The 14,883-nt window shown below is 47.3% G+C and overlaps 1 protein-coding gene across 28 annotated transcripts in view; it reads left to right on the plus strand.

The window, feature by feature from the left end:
• EHMT1 (euchromatic histone lysine methyltransferase 1) overlaps positions 1-14,883 on the plus strand; it is a 97,110-nt gene that overhangs the window by 55,838 nt on the left and 26,389 nt on the right. For 17 of the 28 annotated variants that reach the window (XM_046901788.1, XM_046901795.1, XM_046901790.1 and 14 more), the window contains 8 exons: positions 2,213-2,390; positions 3,633-3,769; positions 4,628-4,816; positions 5,473-5,553; positions 7,622-7,742; positions 9,357-9,488; positions 11,367-11,512; positions 14,169-14,312. In XM_046901788.1, coding sequence (XP_046757744.1) covers positions 2,213-2,390; positions 3,633-3,769; positions 4,628-4,816; positions 5,473-5,553; positions 7,622-7,742; positions 9,357-9,488; positions 11,367-11,512; positions 14,169-14,312 — 1,128 coding nt within the window. The remainder of the gene's footprint in view (positions 1-2,212; positions 2,391-3,632; positions 3,770-4,627; positions 4,817-5,472; positions 5,554-7,621; positions 7,743-9,356; positions 9,489-11,366; positions 11,513-14,168; positions 14,313-14,883) is intronic. The other 11 variants (NM_001012532.2, XM_040649085.2, XM_040649078.2 and 8 more) reach the window with 3 other exon arrangements.

Below are 14,883 nucleotides of genomic sequence, written 5' to 3' on the forward strand. Positions count from 1 at the left end.
TCATAGAATGGCCTGGGTTGAAAAGGACCACAGTGATCATCTTATTTCAACCCCCTGCTATGTGCAGGGTTGCCAACCACCAGACCAGGCTGCCCAGAGCCACATCCAGCCTGGCCTTGAAAGCCTCCTTGAATGCCATTAGGCTTCCTGGGAGATCTGGTCGCCTCCCTGCAGAAATTCCTCTTCCTTCATGTTGCTCCATATGGCTCCACGTAACAGCAGACTTTATCTGAGACCACTTGCAATGTAAATGACCTGCATGTAAAGGACAAAGCCCGTATGTACACTTGTTTAGCTGCAGGCAGCTCTGCGTCAGATCTGCTTCTCCTGTGTTCATCTTCCCAATTTCGAGTTAAATACGGAAAGCAGTGGACGTCCCAGGAGACGTGGGAATTCTCAGAATAATCCTGTATCTGAGAGTTAACCTTTAGATCTGTAAACTATGGACTTTGAAGAGGTATAAATAGTATTGTTGAGACTATTATTGGCATGCTGTGCCCAGCACTCCTGACGTACTTGTTCTAAGGGGGAGAACAACTGGAGCAGTCTCAGGAGTGATCCCATGTCCAGAAAATGATCCTACAGACACTTAATTTGCTCATTCCATTAAACTTATCAAAGAGAAAGTTTTAAAAACTTTTACTTAAGCACAGTCTGTAAGTACTTGGAATGAGAGTTTCTGATGATACAGGGCTTTTTAATTTAGTGGGAAAAGCGTAATGCATTTAATTATCTGACAGTGAGAGCAATTAAGCATTGGAACAACGTATCAAAGGGTATGGTAGATTTGTCATCTTTGACATCATTAATCCACGACGAGATGCCTTGTAGGAAGAGATGCGCTAATTCAGCCAGAAGATATGAGCTTGATGTGGGAATCGTTGGAAATGTGATGGCCTCTTTATGCAGGTCATTTTGGATTATCATTATGGCTCTTCTGGCCGTGACCAACCCTCACTTTCTGCCAGCATTGTGCACATGGCAGAGCCATAATTAGGAGAATCAGTCACTTCCCCGTTTGTTCACAAGGTCACATATCACTTGAAAGCAGCGTCTGACAGTGCCCATATGAGCCCAGACTTTAAAGAGTATTTTGATTTTTTGCTGCTTTTTTGTCTTCCTTCCTTTTGCCTGCATTCCTTTTTCTGTTATGGTATTTCAGCTGTTGCTTCAAACATCCCATAAGAAGTGGTGGAGCAGCACATTGCCACCGCAGAGCTTGTAATCTGCTACCAGTGCTCTTGGTTTTCTGGAGCACCTCTTCCAAACCTGCTTGCCAGTTGATGGACAGGTGTATGGTGAGGCGTGGATGGGGCTAGGCCTTCTGTTAAACAGAGAAGAAGGCACACCCAGTGTTGAATGGCAGATTGGAGTGGCCCCATTTACCCAATCTGCTGTGACAGCGCAGCAGTGCACATGTAGCTGCAGCAATCGTTGCATGAGTGAAGGTGCAGGGTGAGGTGTGCTCACATCAGAGCATGTGCAAGCTGTGTTGGAGCCTGGGAGTCTGTCTGCAGGCACAGAGTACCAAAGTGACCGTAAAAATCTCTTGAGCCTTATCAACTTCTCAGTAGGGGTTTATCACCCAAGTTAGCTGATCTAGAGCGAGCTTGGCCACGTCCTGCTAGGGCAGTGGCAGTGCTGGAGGTGAACCTGCAGTGTCACGCAAATACCTTCCTTGGCTGTGAGCTGGGCTAGCAGGTGGGAGAGCATGAGCTTTGCTGAGTCCTTGTAGAGCCAGAAGGAGGGATCCCTTCCCACTGCTGCCCACCACTTGGAGCCTTCTGTTCAAGGCTCTGTTCCTTGTCTGCTGGGAGGTGACAGCTGCAGTCCAGATGTGTTTCAAAGAATAGGTGTATTTGTTGGCTTAGTTCATCTTCTTGAGAGCCAACCTAATGCCTGTGTAAATAGTGTCTGATGCTTTTCAATACCTGCACTTACTTTGCAGAGCTCTGCCATCCCTACTTTGTGTTCAGGCTTTCTCCTTCTTGGGGAGCAGCCCTCACCAAGTGACCAGCAGCAGGCTGGGTCTGTTTGTAGTCTTTATGCAAAGAAACGTTGTTTGCTATAGAGGAGGGGCAGAGTGCTTTTCCTCTGAGTGTCTGTTCCTACCTTCAGATGCAGGTGATTCTATTTGAAAGAAAGGAATTAAATTTATTCTAATGATTTTGTTGAATTCAGAGGCTCAATTTAACTTTGTTTTGTTTTCCAGCATGCAAGTAAAGACCCCAAAGATGGGAGAGACAGCAGAGATCAAAAAGAATCTAAAGAGGAAGGCAACAAAAACATCCTGGAGTTTGGGAAGCCGTTGCCATTGCCCTCTCTCCCGGGCCTTCACCAGTCACTACCTCAGAACCAGAGCTATGTGGCCACCTCGAAGTCGCAGACGGGTAAGAGGACAGAGCTAAAATCCTGAGCAGCACCCAGATGTGTGTGTGTGTGTGTGTGTGTGTTGGGGTGTGCGGGCTGAGGCAGCTTGTCAAGGACTGACCCCTTTGGTAGTAGCTTTTCCACAGAGAATTGTAGTATCACAGCATGGTTGGGTTGGAAGGGATCTTGAAGCCTCCCCTCTGTTGGTGCAGCACAGGATGCAGTTGGCCTTCTGGGCTGCAAGCACACACTGCTGCTCATGTCCAGTTTTTTGTCTGCCAGGACCCCCAAGTCCTTCTCCACAGGGCTGTTCTCAGTGAGTTCTCTTTCCAGTCCATACTCACGTCTGGGGCTGCCCCAACCCAAGTGCAGCACCTTGGAGCAGAATCTGCTTTAGGATTTCCTTGCCTGGCAGCATCAGTAGGGCTGTCGCTGTAGATCTTGTTTTGACAGATGCTGCTTACTGTGAGCCACAGCTGGGTAAATAAAATGATTTGGCTTGGCAGAAAGTTTTTGAGGGGACTCTTTGTAGATTTTTGCTGAAACTTTGTCATAGTGAGACGTGAAGAGATGCTTTCAAGGAGCAGCCTGTTCAGCTGCTGGTGCTGGCTGTTTCCTGCTGCATGCTGTTGTTAAAAGCCTGCACTAAGCACACTTCTGATGTGTGTGCACCAAAGGCAGCAGCAGGTGCTGAGGTGTGAGGACTGGTTTGATTAGAAGGCCAGGAGAGAGACTCAACAAATTAAGACCCAATCAAAGCGGTGAAAGGAATCAAGCAAGCTTCCATAGCAGGTGTGAAATGAGGTTAAATGGCAACCAGCTCCTTATTTAAAGTGCCTTTTCTCTGTTTGTTCTTTAGTTATTATATGATGGCTTTATTGTAAGTCGGTATTATTAACCTTGCAGTATCTATTTGAGCAAGCTGGATTCTATTCAGCCTCCTGCGGCATTAGCAATGCTGCCAAACACAGGCTAATTTAAGGATTTGATGCTATGTGTGGTGCTGTAGGGACCAGAGGAAACATGGAGGGGATACTCAGAGTTTGGGTGATTTTGCAGCGTTGGCAAAGAGCTCTTTGTGTGTTTGCACATATGTATGTGTCACCTTTTGGCTGAACTGTAAATAAATTAGTTGGAAGGGGAAGCCTTTTTTCTCAGATCGTGTCCTTAAATACAGTTTCCCACATTACAGCCTCTACTTTCTATCCTTTCTTTTCACTCCTGAACCAACTTTGGCTTTATTTATTTATTTATTTTTCCAGCTGCTGCAGTATCTCGAAAGAAAAAACGGAGAATGGGAACCTATAGCCTGGTTCCCAAGAAAAAGACCAAAGTGTTAAAACAGAGAACAATGATTGAGATGTTTAAGAGCATAACTCATTCCTCTGCGGGTGCCAAGGTGAGGGCTGTGCTGAGTCGGCCGGGCACGTTTGCTGTCACCACACATGCACCTTGTCCTGCAACACCAGCCCCATGGGTAGTGTAGGAACATTGTTGCTGTCAGCATCTTCTGTTCTGAGTCTACATCTTCTCTCTGGCAACAACATCCTGCCCACAGCAGCCTTGCTGCTTTGAAAGTGGCTTTTTGAGGGTGGCTGTTCAGATAGCAGCTCTTGCAATGTTTTCCAGTGGATGTTCCCCTTCTGTCCTGTGAATGCTGTGGGACTGGAGAGTTTTCAAGCATACCACATCGTGGTAACGTTTTTGTTGTGGAGTCCTTAGGGTTACTGTCTACTGTACGTTTGAGGCTGTAAGGGAAAACAAGCAGTTACTTAAAAACAAACCACAGGCTGGGTTTCCCTCCTGATCAGGTTCTGCTTTTGCTGCACTCTGGGCCCTAAAGTTTTGGCCTTTGAATTCAAGTGAATTTGAAGCGCTAGGCATCAGTGAAGTGGAGTAAAAATCCCCCAGTCTGATTTAACCTCCCTTTATTTAGAAACCTTCTTTGCACCCTTGGTGTTCCATGGGGAGATGCCCTTTCAGTTAGTCTGCATGGTCTGGCTGAAAGCCGCTGTCCAGCAGCCCTCCCCTTAGTGCCTTGAGTCCAGAATGACTCCTTGTTCCCCAGACTGGCAGGCTTAGGTGACACATGGCAGGCGCCTGCACTGCCTGTGCTGGTGGTGTTGGAGGGCTCTGGAGGGACATAAAGCTAGCTCTCCCTTGGCAGCTTTAACACAGGCGGTCTGGGATGGGTTCAGCTGCTCTGAGCTGTGAACTGATGTTGTCTTTGTGGCACGTGTGCTTGGACAACTTCCAGAGTGAAAAGGAGCTAGGTGATGTCAGCCCTCACGTGAATGGGGAGAGCATAGATGTAGACTCTGAAGAGGAAGACTCTGATGAGTTGGAAGATGAGGACGATCACGGAGCAGAACAGGCAGCTGCATTTCCTGCAGACGATAACAGGACCTCTAAAGACAGCGCGTCTGACGCAGACAATGTCAGAAAGGTATTCACATGCCCCGTGCAGGACTTAGAGTGGGATGGGACACTGCTGATCCCTGTCAGACAGGAGTGGAATCAGTTGAGGCAATTCCTAGGAATTTTTTAGCATGCAAGATGGCAGAAAGCTCAGTGGTGGAAGTGAGGCTTTTGATGACCACTTCCTGCTTCCTTTTCCCCTCCCCCATGAGAGTCTCCTCGCCTACCCTCCTGTTTCAGCCTTGCTACATAACTCTCTGTGATCCAATGTATGTGCAGGACTTCCATCACAGTTAGGTATTCACTGCACCAGCAGGAGATGTCTTCCTAATCTTGTTACAGGCTGGTAAAGAATTAAAATTGTTTTAGTTAACTTACCCCAAATCACAATACATATTGTAGGTATGAGGTTGTTTCTTATTAATCACAGAAATTAATGTTTGGTTGGAAAACTTTCTTTGGGAGTTATCCTGTCCCATCCTCATGGGTGAACCATGAAGTACATTAACAGTCTTGGAGTGCCTGTCCTGGAAAGGAGATGGTGTTAGTGCTCACATGGCTGGGGCTGAGTGCAGCTCGGCGATGGGATGCTCTGTAGGGTCAGGCAGGGTGTGGAGGGGTGCCGTGCTCGGAGGGACCTGATGGGACTGACTCTTTCTGTTCTGGGGCACATGGTGGCTGCAGATTGATGATGGCGACTCTGAGGAGGAACAAGAGTCTGCAGAATCTGGAGAGGATGAGGAGGATGGAGATGAATCTGACTTGGTAAGCCTGGCTGCCAAATGCAGCTTTCAACCGTTGTCCTGCTGGTGATGATTTCCCCTTTGCACTGCTGCCAGAAGGAGACAGAGAAGCAGTGTAGTTTCAGGACTCTGACAAAACTCACTGGCTGAAGCCACCCATGCAAAGTATGGTTTTCCACAAGGTGCATAACAGTGATACACTTAATTGTTTTCCGATGCTAATTAATGGGCTATTTTTCTTGTTTTCAACAAGGTGTTGATTGCTTTTAATCATTTGAATGTTAGCAGAAATATTTAAGGGTGCTTAAATTCGTTGGGTGCAAATGTGGCAAGTGGTGGGAGCTAGCAGTGTTTTCCTAACAACCTGAAGCTCAGCTTGCCTCCAGAGCGAGTCCAGTTGGAGCTGTTCACAAATCCATTGGGCCAACCCACTGCCTAAATTCACCTCGTCTAACATACCACCTCAGAGGTATGGGCAGCCCTTGTCAGGCATATGTACAAACAGCATACAGAAAGACAGCCACTCTCCCTGGAAGGGTGTCTGGTAGTGCTAAGGCAAGATTTTCACCTGCTGTTTGATGATTTTGACTTCTTACTTTTCAGATGGCTGGTGAAGGGAACTTGAAAATGATTTTTTTATTTTATTTTTTTGAAATTGCTATTCATTGATTGTCTGTGTCTCCCCACACTCCCCTTTACTTTAAAAATGTTGCTCCCTTTTCACAGCATCTCAAGTTGAGGAGCCAGCATTTAAAGCACCCCAATGCTTCAGTCACCTTGAGAAAATTCTTGACTTCATTGTCTCAATGTTTTGAGCTGAAGGTAGAAGCAACTATACCAAATGAATTGTTGAAACTCTGTAGAATCTTGTTCCTTGTTCTCTGACGCTACAAGAGCCAGAGAGAATTAGGCAGGAGGGGCTGTATAGCCTGTGCCTTTCACTGGGCACCTGAGGCACTTTTGTAGTGCTAGATCAAACTAAGGGTTGAGCTTGCAATCAAGTCCAAACAGCCCAGTCATATCTAGACATCCTAGACTGTGATTTTTGCTGTGCTTATACATGGTGATTCAGCCTGGAGGCCAGATGGGGACTGGCTCAGATGCAAACCTCTCACCCACAAGTAGTGTGATGCAACTGGTGGAAGCTACGTGGTAAGGCACAGCCATGCACTTGGGCGCAGTGATTGTTGAGGCAGTGTAGACACCACTGCAGGGCTGCCCGGGGAGCCAGGGCTCAGCACCACCTTGGTCCTGCTGCACACTGTGGTAACAGGGCATGGTATAGCATCAGTTTCCTGTTAAGGTAGGCCACGAGTGTAGGCCCTGATCCAATCTCTGCTGAAGGCAGCAGGAGCTTTTTTATAGGCTTCAGTGAGAGATGGAGTGAGAGAGTTTCAGTTTGAACATGAGTTTTATAGTTGGAGCTTTGAATGCTGAACTGGAGTGCCTGGTTCCCCATTTTAATGTTGACTTTGAAAAGCCACCTGTATTTTCTGCATATTGAACAGGAAGGAAACCCAAACTCTGTTTAGATTCATACATGCCTGAAGATTGCTGTGTGATTAGGTTGTACTGATGTGACACCTTGCTCAGGGAGGGAGCTGGTCTCTGCTGTGCAGTTAAATTCCCCAGGGTCTGTCCCAGCCCCGTTAAACTGACTCTTCAGATACAAAAGATATATTTTTTTTTTAGCACGACTGTGGAGCAATATGAGTATTATAGTTTGAAAAAAGAAATAAAAAAGAAATAAAAGCCACTTTTCTGGGGAGAAGCTAAAAGTGTGTATGCATACTCACCCTGCTGTGCAGAGATGCTCAACTACTCCTGAGATGAGTGTGGTGTTAGAGCCCACATGGAAGAGAAGGTGAAGTGAGCACTGTTGAGATGACAGGAAATACGCCCACACGTGTGCTGGTGTTTCCTTTTCTGCACTATAAAGGCATCTTTGCACCAATTGATTTCAAACCTCAGTCCTTAAGGCCTTTTACACTTCTCAAGCTGTGTGAAGGCTCTTTCATATGAGTGCAAAGGACTGCTGTGATGCTGATACCAACATGCCTTACATGCACATGGCCTCTCTGGTTATTCAGAGCTCGGAGTCCAGCATCAAGAAGAAGCTGTTGAAGAGGAAAGGAAAGACGGACAGCCCATGGCTGAAACCCACCCGCAAGAGGAGACGGAGGAATAAAAAGAAACAAGCCAATGTGCTAGGTAACTAATTGAGTTTTGTTCTTTAACTGCACAGAAAGTGGTCTGCCAGGTAGGGGTAAGGACCTCCGGCCCATAAGGCAGCGGTTGTCTGCAGAGCTCTTTCTTCCTTTTCAAGAGAAGGCTTACCTTTATGGTTAACCAGGGCCTGAACTTGCATCTCACTTACAGGTTCATGTCTGCACTTTAACAGCAGAGTAAACATGACGCAACTTTATCCTGGGCATGCTGAAGTAATGATTTTTGTTCATGAGCTCTCTTTGTTTTAGAACGTCCAAAGAAGACTTCATGGGCTGATGATGTAAACTATGAACTTAAGGAGATTGGGTAGATGGAGAAGAGAAAGGAATAACCATCCCAGAGTGATGCTTGATTGCTTCTGTGTGGGTGTTAGTCCTGCTGAATGCTATGTGCTGGCTGTCCTTGTTACTCCAAAGCACTGCAGCCCATCTCCAGGCCTGAGTTCAGGTGGCTGTTCTAGTCTGAGTGAAGTTACACAGCACTCAGAGGTTGCAGTTCACTGTGTCCTCAGAAAGCTGTGGGATGAGGATGGAGGAGGTGCAGGCTGGATCTGATTCCTCATCTTCAGGAAAAGCAACAGGATGGGTTTAAAATAAAAGAGTTGGTAGTCTCTGAAGCCTTCTCTTTATTAAGGCTTCACACATCCATTGCCATCAAAGAGTTTATTCTGTTTGCTAATGCTTTACGAACAGGCCGTTTTTTATCAGCAGTTGTTGCTGCCTCTTTTCTCAATGGCCACGTTGCAGCCCCTGAGCTGCTCTCAGCGTCTGTCACTCATCTCATTTGCTCCTGTTCCTCCCAGGGCAAACCCTTCCTAAAAGGAAACGGGGGCCATTGATCCCTTTCAGAGCAAACAACTAATTCTTCATTTGAGATGCAGGCTGTTTTTCTGCCCCTTAAATAAAGGTGGCAGCCAGTCTTTCAGGCTAACACAAGTCTCTTGGCCAAGCCTGAGTGGGAGAAGCAAACCAGGATTGAGAGTCGAAGCCAAGGGAATGTGAAGAGATGACAATTCCCACGAAGGCTCCGAGGGATCCCCCATGCAATCCCTTCTTAGCAGCAGCTTTGTTCACTCAGAGCCAGAACTTGGCTTTTATGTTTTCCCCTCCCATTCAGCTGAATGTCACCTGTCTCGTCCTCTCCAGGACGTGCGTTAGCAGCCGGTTTGCTCTGCCTGGCCGGAGTGTACCTGGAGCCCTTTGCAGCAGGTTGGAGACGGGGGAATGCGCCAAGCCCTGGTTTCAGCCCTTCCTTATGCCATTTGAGCTTCTGCTGCTAATGCAGTGCAGCAGCAGGCAGATGTGCCTTTCAGATGCAGAACTTATTTGTCTCATTTATCCCCCCCCCCTTTTTTTTTTGTTTCCTACCTATGTGGAAGTGAAAAATCTGTTGGATCAGACAGGGGTGGAAATAAGAGATGGGAGATCAATTGTGCCACATCTGCCCAGATGCTACATTTCCATCATTCTGTGTGCATCTGTACTTACAGGCTCTCTGAGGAGCCTGCATGCAGCCATCTTGGTTAAATATGGCCTTTACACATGCACGCACTTTTATTTTTTTCAGCTATGTAAATATACGTGTGTTTCAATCTAGGTGCTGAAGCCTATAAATCATCGTTGGGAGGCAGAGAGGGCTCTGCCCAGGATAACAGCATGGAGTACATGGAGGTGTCTCTGGATTCCTTGGATCTGCGGGTGAAGGGAATCCTCTCCTCGCAGGCGGAAGGTGAGTGCTGGCTCGGCGCGGCCATGACCCACGTTGGCTTTGTTCGCTCAGCCCAAGCAGCGAGCGGAGCCCCGCGTGCCCCCTGGTGGCTGCCAGCGCCCCGAGCCCAGGCCTGGCCCGGCTGAGAGGCCTTCTGCAAGGCTGGCAGCAGTTGGGGGCCGGAGGTGTGAGGGGGGAGCTGAGTGGTTTGGGAACGGTGCTAACATGGGATGCATCCATCCATCTGTCCCACTCCCCCATCTTTGGGTGATGCATGTGCAGCCTCCCAGTGAATCATCGCCCTGCACACGCAGCTGGTGCCCTCATCTCCTCAGGAACATGGCAGGGGGGGTCCGGCCTTGGTGGCCAGTGAGGACAGTGGAGGAACAATGGGTAGGGCTGTCTGAATGGCTGCTGTTCCCAGTGCTGATCCTTGGCTCCAGTGTGGATCTGTCCGGCTGCCCCCCTGTGGCTCTTTCGCCTTCAGAAGTTGTGTGGCTCTTTGATAGAAGCACATCAAAGAACGGGTGGGAGTGTTTACCACCAAGGGAGGGTCAGGATGGATGAGGGATGTTTTCAACAGAGCCTCTGGATGTCACAAAAGATTATGAAAGTGACAGCTTGGAAGGTGAGGAATGAGCTTTGTGATTTGTGCTCCTAGATAAAGTGCTTAAACATTTAATATCTGGGCAGGATTTTACATGAAAACTGCAAGGGCTTTCCTTCTGCTCGTGTGTCTTGAAACATCTCATCCCTTCTCAGGGCTTGGTCTTGCAACTTAGCCAAAGGAAACTCCTTACAGGATGAAAAGAGCTTCTGCTCAGCTGATAAGGTTGCAGCCATAGGCAGGAAAGGGGGAGAGTGCTTTTGCCAGGGCAGCTACAGAGGAATCTATCTGAAGAATGAAGTTAGTCTTTGAAATTTTGCAACAAAATAACTCGTTTTTCAAAAGCTTCAAAAACAGCAGCACACTTCCTTCTCAATGGGACTCAAACCCATAGCAAGCTTGTGCAGGAAAAGCTTGGGACACTGCAGGGTGAACCACAGGTAATGTTTGAGGGTTTAAAACCTTGCAAGAGATGTTTCAACTATGTAGGACTAAGGTAGGTGTGTGGAACAAAAAGCAATCCCTGTGTCATTGGGTCAGTGTCTTGTGGTCACACATAACCTAGTAAATGAGTTGAATCCAGAGGGGCCCCAAGAACATTCACAGTGTTCCCTCATTCCTGGCTGTGTGTTCACTTGAAAGCTGTTATCCACCTTTAAAAAGGCTTGGAAGTGCTAAATACCCGAGAGAAAGAGATGATGAGAAGGCAAGAAAATCTGAACGTCTCGCTGCTTTCTTTTCTCTGGTTTGTTCTCTTTCAAATAAATAAATAAATAAACAATATATCTATATTTTGGTTGTGTGAGACCAAACAGTCCCAGGAATTTTGTTTTTCCATTTGCATAGTAAGCTTGTGCAAATAGTAGTTTATGCTTTCCTGATCTTCTCTATTTAACACTCCCCTTACTACTCAAATTTCCAACTCTAGTTTGTTTCCTACAGATTTCCTGGTGCCAGAGCGCAGTGCTGTGGGACAGGTGGGAAAGAGAGGCAGACTGATAAAAATCTGTACCTTGTAGCTTTTCCACGTTGGGGTTTTCTCAGGATAAACTGTTCTTAACTTAGTATTCTTGAATTCAGCACTGTCATCTGTAGTGTCACTGGACTCAGTAAAGTACAGTATGCTTTTGCAAACTCCATCTGTTGTAAGAAGTGGGTCTTTTTTGCATGGTTTGGATGATGCCTTTAAAGCATTTCAGGACGTGGAACTGGAGGATGCCATGAGACATGGACTGCATCCTTTCTCCTGGAGGGTACCATCAGAGTTGATTTACTGATCTTCTGTACTCTAGGTCTTTCCAATGGCCCTGAAGCAATGGAAGTAGATGGTCTCCAGGAGGTTCCCCTCTGTAGCTGTCGAATGGAAACCCCCAAAAGCAGAGAGATCACCACGCTAGCCAACAACCAGTGCATGGCCACCGAGAGTGTGGATAATGAGGTAGGAACCTGTCTTTCAGCTTCTTGCAGACTTTTTTTTCCTGAGGACAGAGACATAAAGAGACAAAGCCGTGCCAGGAGCATGCATCAGGTCACGCAGACGCTCTGCAACATGCTAGATTGGGAGCCCATTGGTGTGGGCATGGTGGGGCAAACACCTCCCTCCAGCACTGCGTGTGTCGCACACTAGGGTTAAAGCCACTCCAAAATGAGTAGGTGCAGTCTGCAGGGCTAGCTGGAGAGGCACTGGGTGGATCTCCTGCTTGTCCTGGCTTGTGTAGCTGGATCAACTGGATGTAACAGTCACACTTCAGGCTAAGTGGGTTTAAATACCTTAGTGTGCATCAAAGTGAGAGAATCCAATGAGGGGAAGCTTGGAGCTGGTTCCCTTGACTACAAAGGAGCTGATGCAGACCTTTCCGTAGCCAGCTCTTGAGTTTCTGGAACTTGGCATGCCTCCCACCAGCCCTCTCCTCTGGCCCTCCACTTTCCTCCTCCCCCCAAGAGGCTTCTGTTACAAAGCTTCCCATGTCCTGGCAGTCCTGCACATCCTCTGTGGCTGGCTGGCTGGAAACATTGCACTTGATGCCTCCAAATTGATCACAGCTGGGCTAGTTGGGCTCTGCTTGGTTCCGAGAAGGTGGAATTAAGTGGCAAAAGTGAATCCCTCTCAGAGTCTGGAAAGGAAGACTTCGTGACAGAATAAACTCAGGAGATGCTCCTTACTCTGGAAGAAACTGGCATTTCTTTGATGCTTCAGCTGAGCTGCAGCCATGCTGCAGTGCTCTGATATTTACTGGTAGAAGGACAGGGAGTCACAGTACTCCTGGTTCTTCTGGAGGATCACAGTACAAGGATGGATAGAGGGAGGAAGGGGTAATCACATTTACAGCCCAACTCTACTTCTGTTAGTACGTGCTGGTACCTATAGAGAAAGGAATTTCACTAGCATGACAAAGTTGATAGATTAAGAAGAGAATGCCCTGGAGACTTGCAGGGGAGAGGGTTCTCCAGGGTTTCTAAATAAATAAAAAGTATACAGAAGAGTTCCTTCTGACAGTTCTCTCCCCAGATAAATGAGAGAAAGGAATAGTGAAGGCCATGCATTCTGTTAGATTTGTTTTGGTAATGGGATAAGTGACTCATAGATGTGGTAAGGATATTACATGTATGAATAGTGGGTTCTCTAGACTGTCATGTCCTTGGATAATGTTATAAATAATTAGGAGCACCGTGCTATCCTCTCTAATGGCTGGAAAATAGCAATTAATCATTTTGTACTATTTTAGACTTTTCTAACAAATAATATGTTGTGACAGAACGATGCAGGGACTTCCTTACACAGACGGTGCAGCTTCTCACGCCTTTATCAAATTTCCTCCACTCATAAATAGAAATCAATGGACTGGTCCTCTTCTGCAGCCCCTGGGGTCTGTGTGCTAGCAGTGATCACTCTAGGCAAGTTGTCACAACCACAGGTAGGCTTTGCAGCTGGAGTTTGGGTGAGCTGGGTCAGAGATGCTGAGGGAGAAGAGCTCAGGTTAAAAAGTTCTTTTTTTTTTTCCTGTGGGTGTGTTGATTGTAGGAGAAATGGAGTTTAAAATAAATCAGAAAGGGAGTTTAGTTTTACTGAGAAAAAGCGGTGAATCAAACCTCAGCTATAGAGCAGGAGGGGCAGCCTGCAAGTGATGAGCAGACACTGTGTTCCTTATGGACTGCTCTGGTCATGGAGGCAGAGTGCAGTACACCACGCTCAGATTCTGGTAGGGGTGTTTCCTCCTATGAGCTTTTCATGTTTATGTCTCTATGCTGGAAATGTCCTTTGCCAAACATTTGGGGAAAGCAAGGTTTTCATCTGGAGGGAGTTAGAGAACCCAAATGATGTTGCACCACGCTGGCAGGTGGCAACCAGGATGTGGAAGGCTTACAGATGTACGCACAGGGGTGGCAGAAGGAAGCCCCATTCTTTCTGGCACAGCAGAGGGAATAACACTGCTGGGAAGAGCCCCACTCATGGAGCCTGCTGTCACTGACAGAGCAAGGTGGTACGAGAGAAGACAGCTCTTAAGCCCAAAATTATACACTGGTGAAATGTTTCAGGAAACGTGCTCAAAAGTCTGACTGGAGTTGAGCTCTCATGAACGACTGGCTATTCATCCCTGTGGTCTGGGCAGGGGCCAGTGCTGGAACCAGTACAGACGATAACATAGCTGGCAATGAAGAGCGATTATTTTTCCCTTTATCTTCCTGTGACTTGTACTTTTGAACAGTAACAAGATTTAGTGCGTATGGTCTTGTTCTCTTGGTCACTGACACCCGCTCTCCCTGGCAAAAGCAGAGAGTGTTTTGTGAGTCAGGCCCCTGGGACTGCCCCCTCTGTGGCTGCTTGGCTGTTGCGTATTTCCAGTTATGATTTTTCTTGCAAGGAACAAATGACTCCGGTCCACATGCATGTTAGTTAGTAAATGATGCATTTCTTCCTGTGAGAGCAGCTTTCACAGCTTCCTGCTGCACTGCTAATGCTATCTGGCACACATCTGAATTACTGTGAAAAAGCCAGGGCTCATCAAGGCAGTGTGCAAGATCTTCCTCCGCACAAGCACAGAGAGTGTTTTGGTCTCCAGTAATTTCATTTCCTTTAATTTCTCCTGTTCCAGCTGGGCCGATGCACAAACAGTGTGGTTAAGTATGAACTGATGCGCCCGTCTAACAAAGTCCAGCTTTTGGTGCTGTGTGAGGACCATAGAGGGAGGATGGTGAAACACCAGTGTTGCCCTGGCTGTGGATACTTTTGCACTGCAGTAAGTCCGTGCTCTCAATCTAGGGAAGGGGGTACTTGTCGCAGTAGCTGGAAGAGGTGAAGGTGGAGATTTACCCAAAGGGGTTTACTGGCTTCCTGGCATAAGCTCCACCTCGTTCCACAGCACATCAGATGGTGTTTTCAACAGTAACGTGTGTGAGGGTAGCTGCAATGCTCACCTGTAGCTTCCTGGAGACCCCAAGGGGTGTTGCCAAAGGGGTGGAAGTCATACCTTTGGAATTTTTTTGGAACACTGTTTGTTTTTTTTTTCTTCCTCTGTACAATCAATCACATCACAAATGGTGTTAGCCTCGTTCTTGAGAGAGTCTGCATACAGGAGTGGGGTTGTGTCCCCCATGCCACTCACAGGGGTTTAGGTGGGGAACCTGAGCGATGGCACTGGAACAAGGCAGTGTTTGAGATCTCCTGCTCCTTCTTCCACCTCTGCCACTGAGGTTTTAATAGCGTTGGCCCAGTGCTTTGAGCCATCGGTGTCCTTGTTTCCTTGCTGGTGAAACACTTGTTGAGGGCCTCCTGGGGTGATAGGGTGGGTTAGTTGTCTGATGTTAGCG

This window comes from Gallus gallus, chromosome 17 (genome assembly GCF_016699485.2).
Source record: "Gallus gallus isolate bGalGal1 chromosome 17, bGalGal1.mat.broiler.GRCg7b, whole genome shotgun sequence".
Taxonomy (NCBI): Eukaryota; Metazoa; Chordata; class Aves; order Galliformes; family Phasianidae; genus Gallus; species Gallus gallus.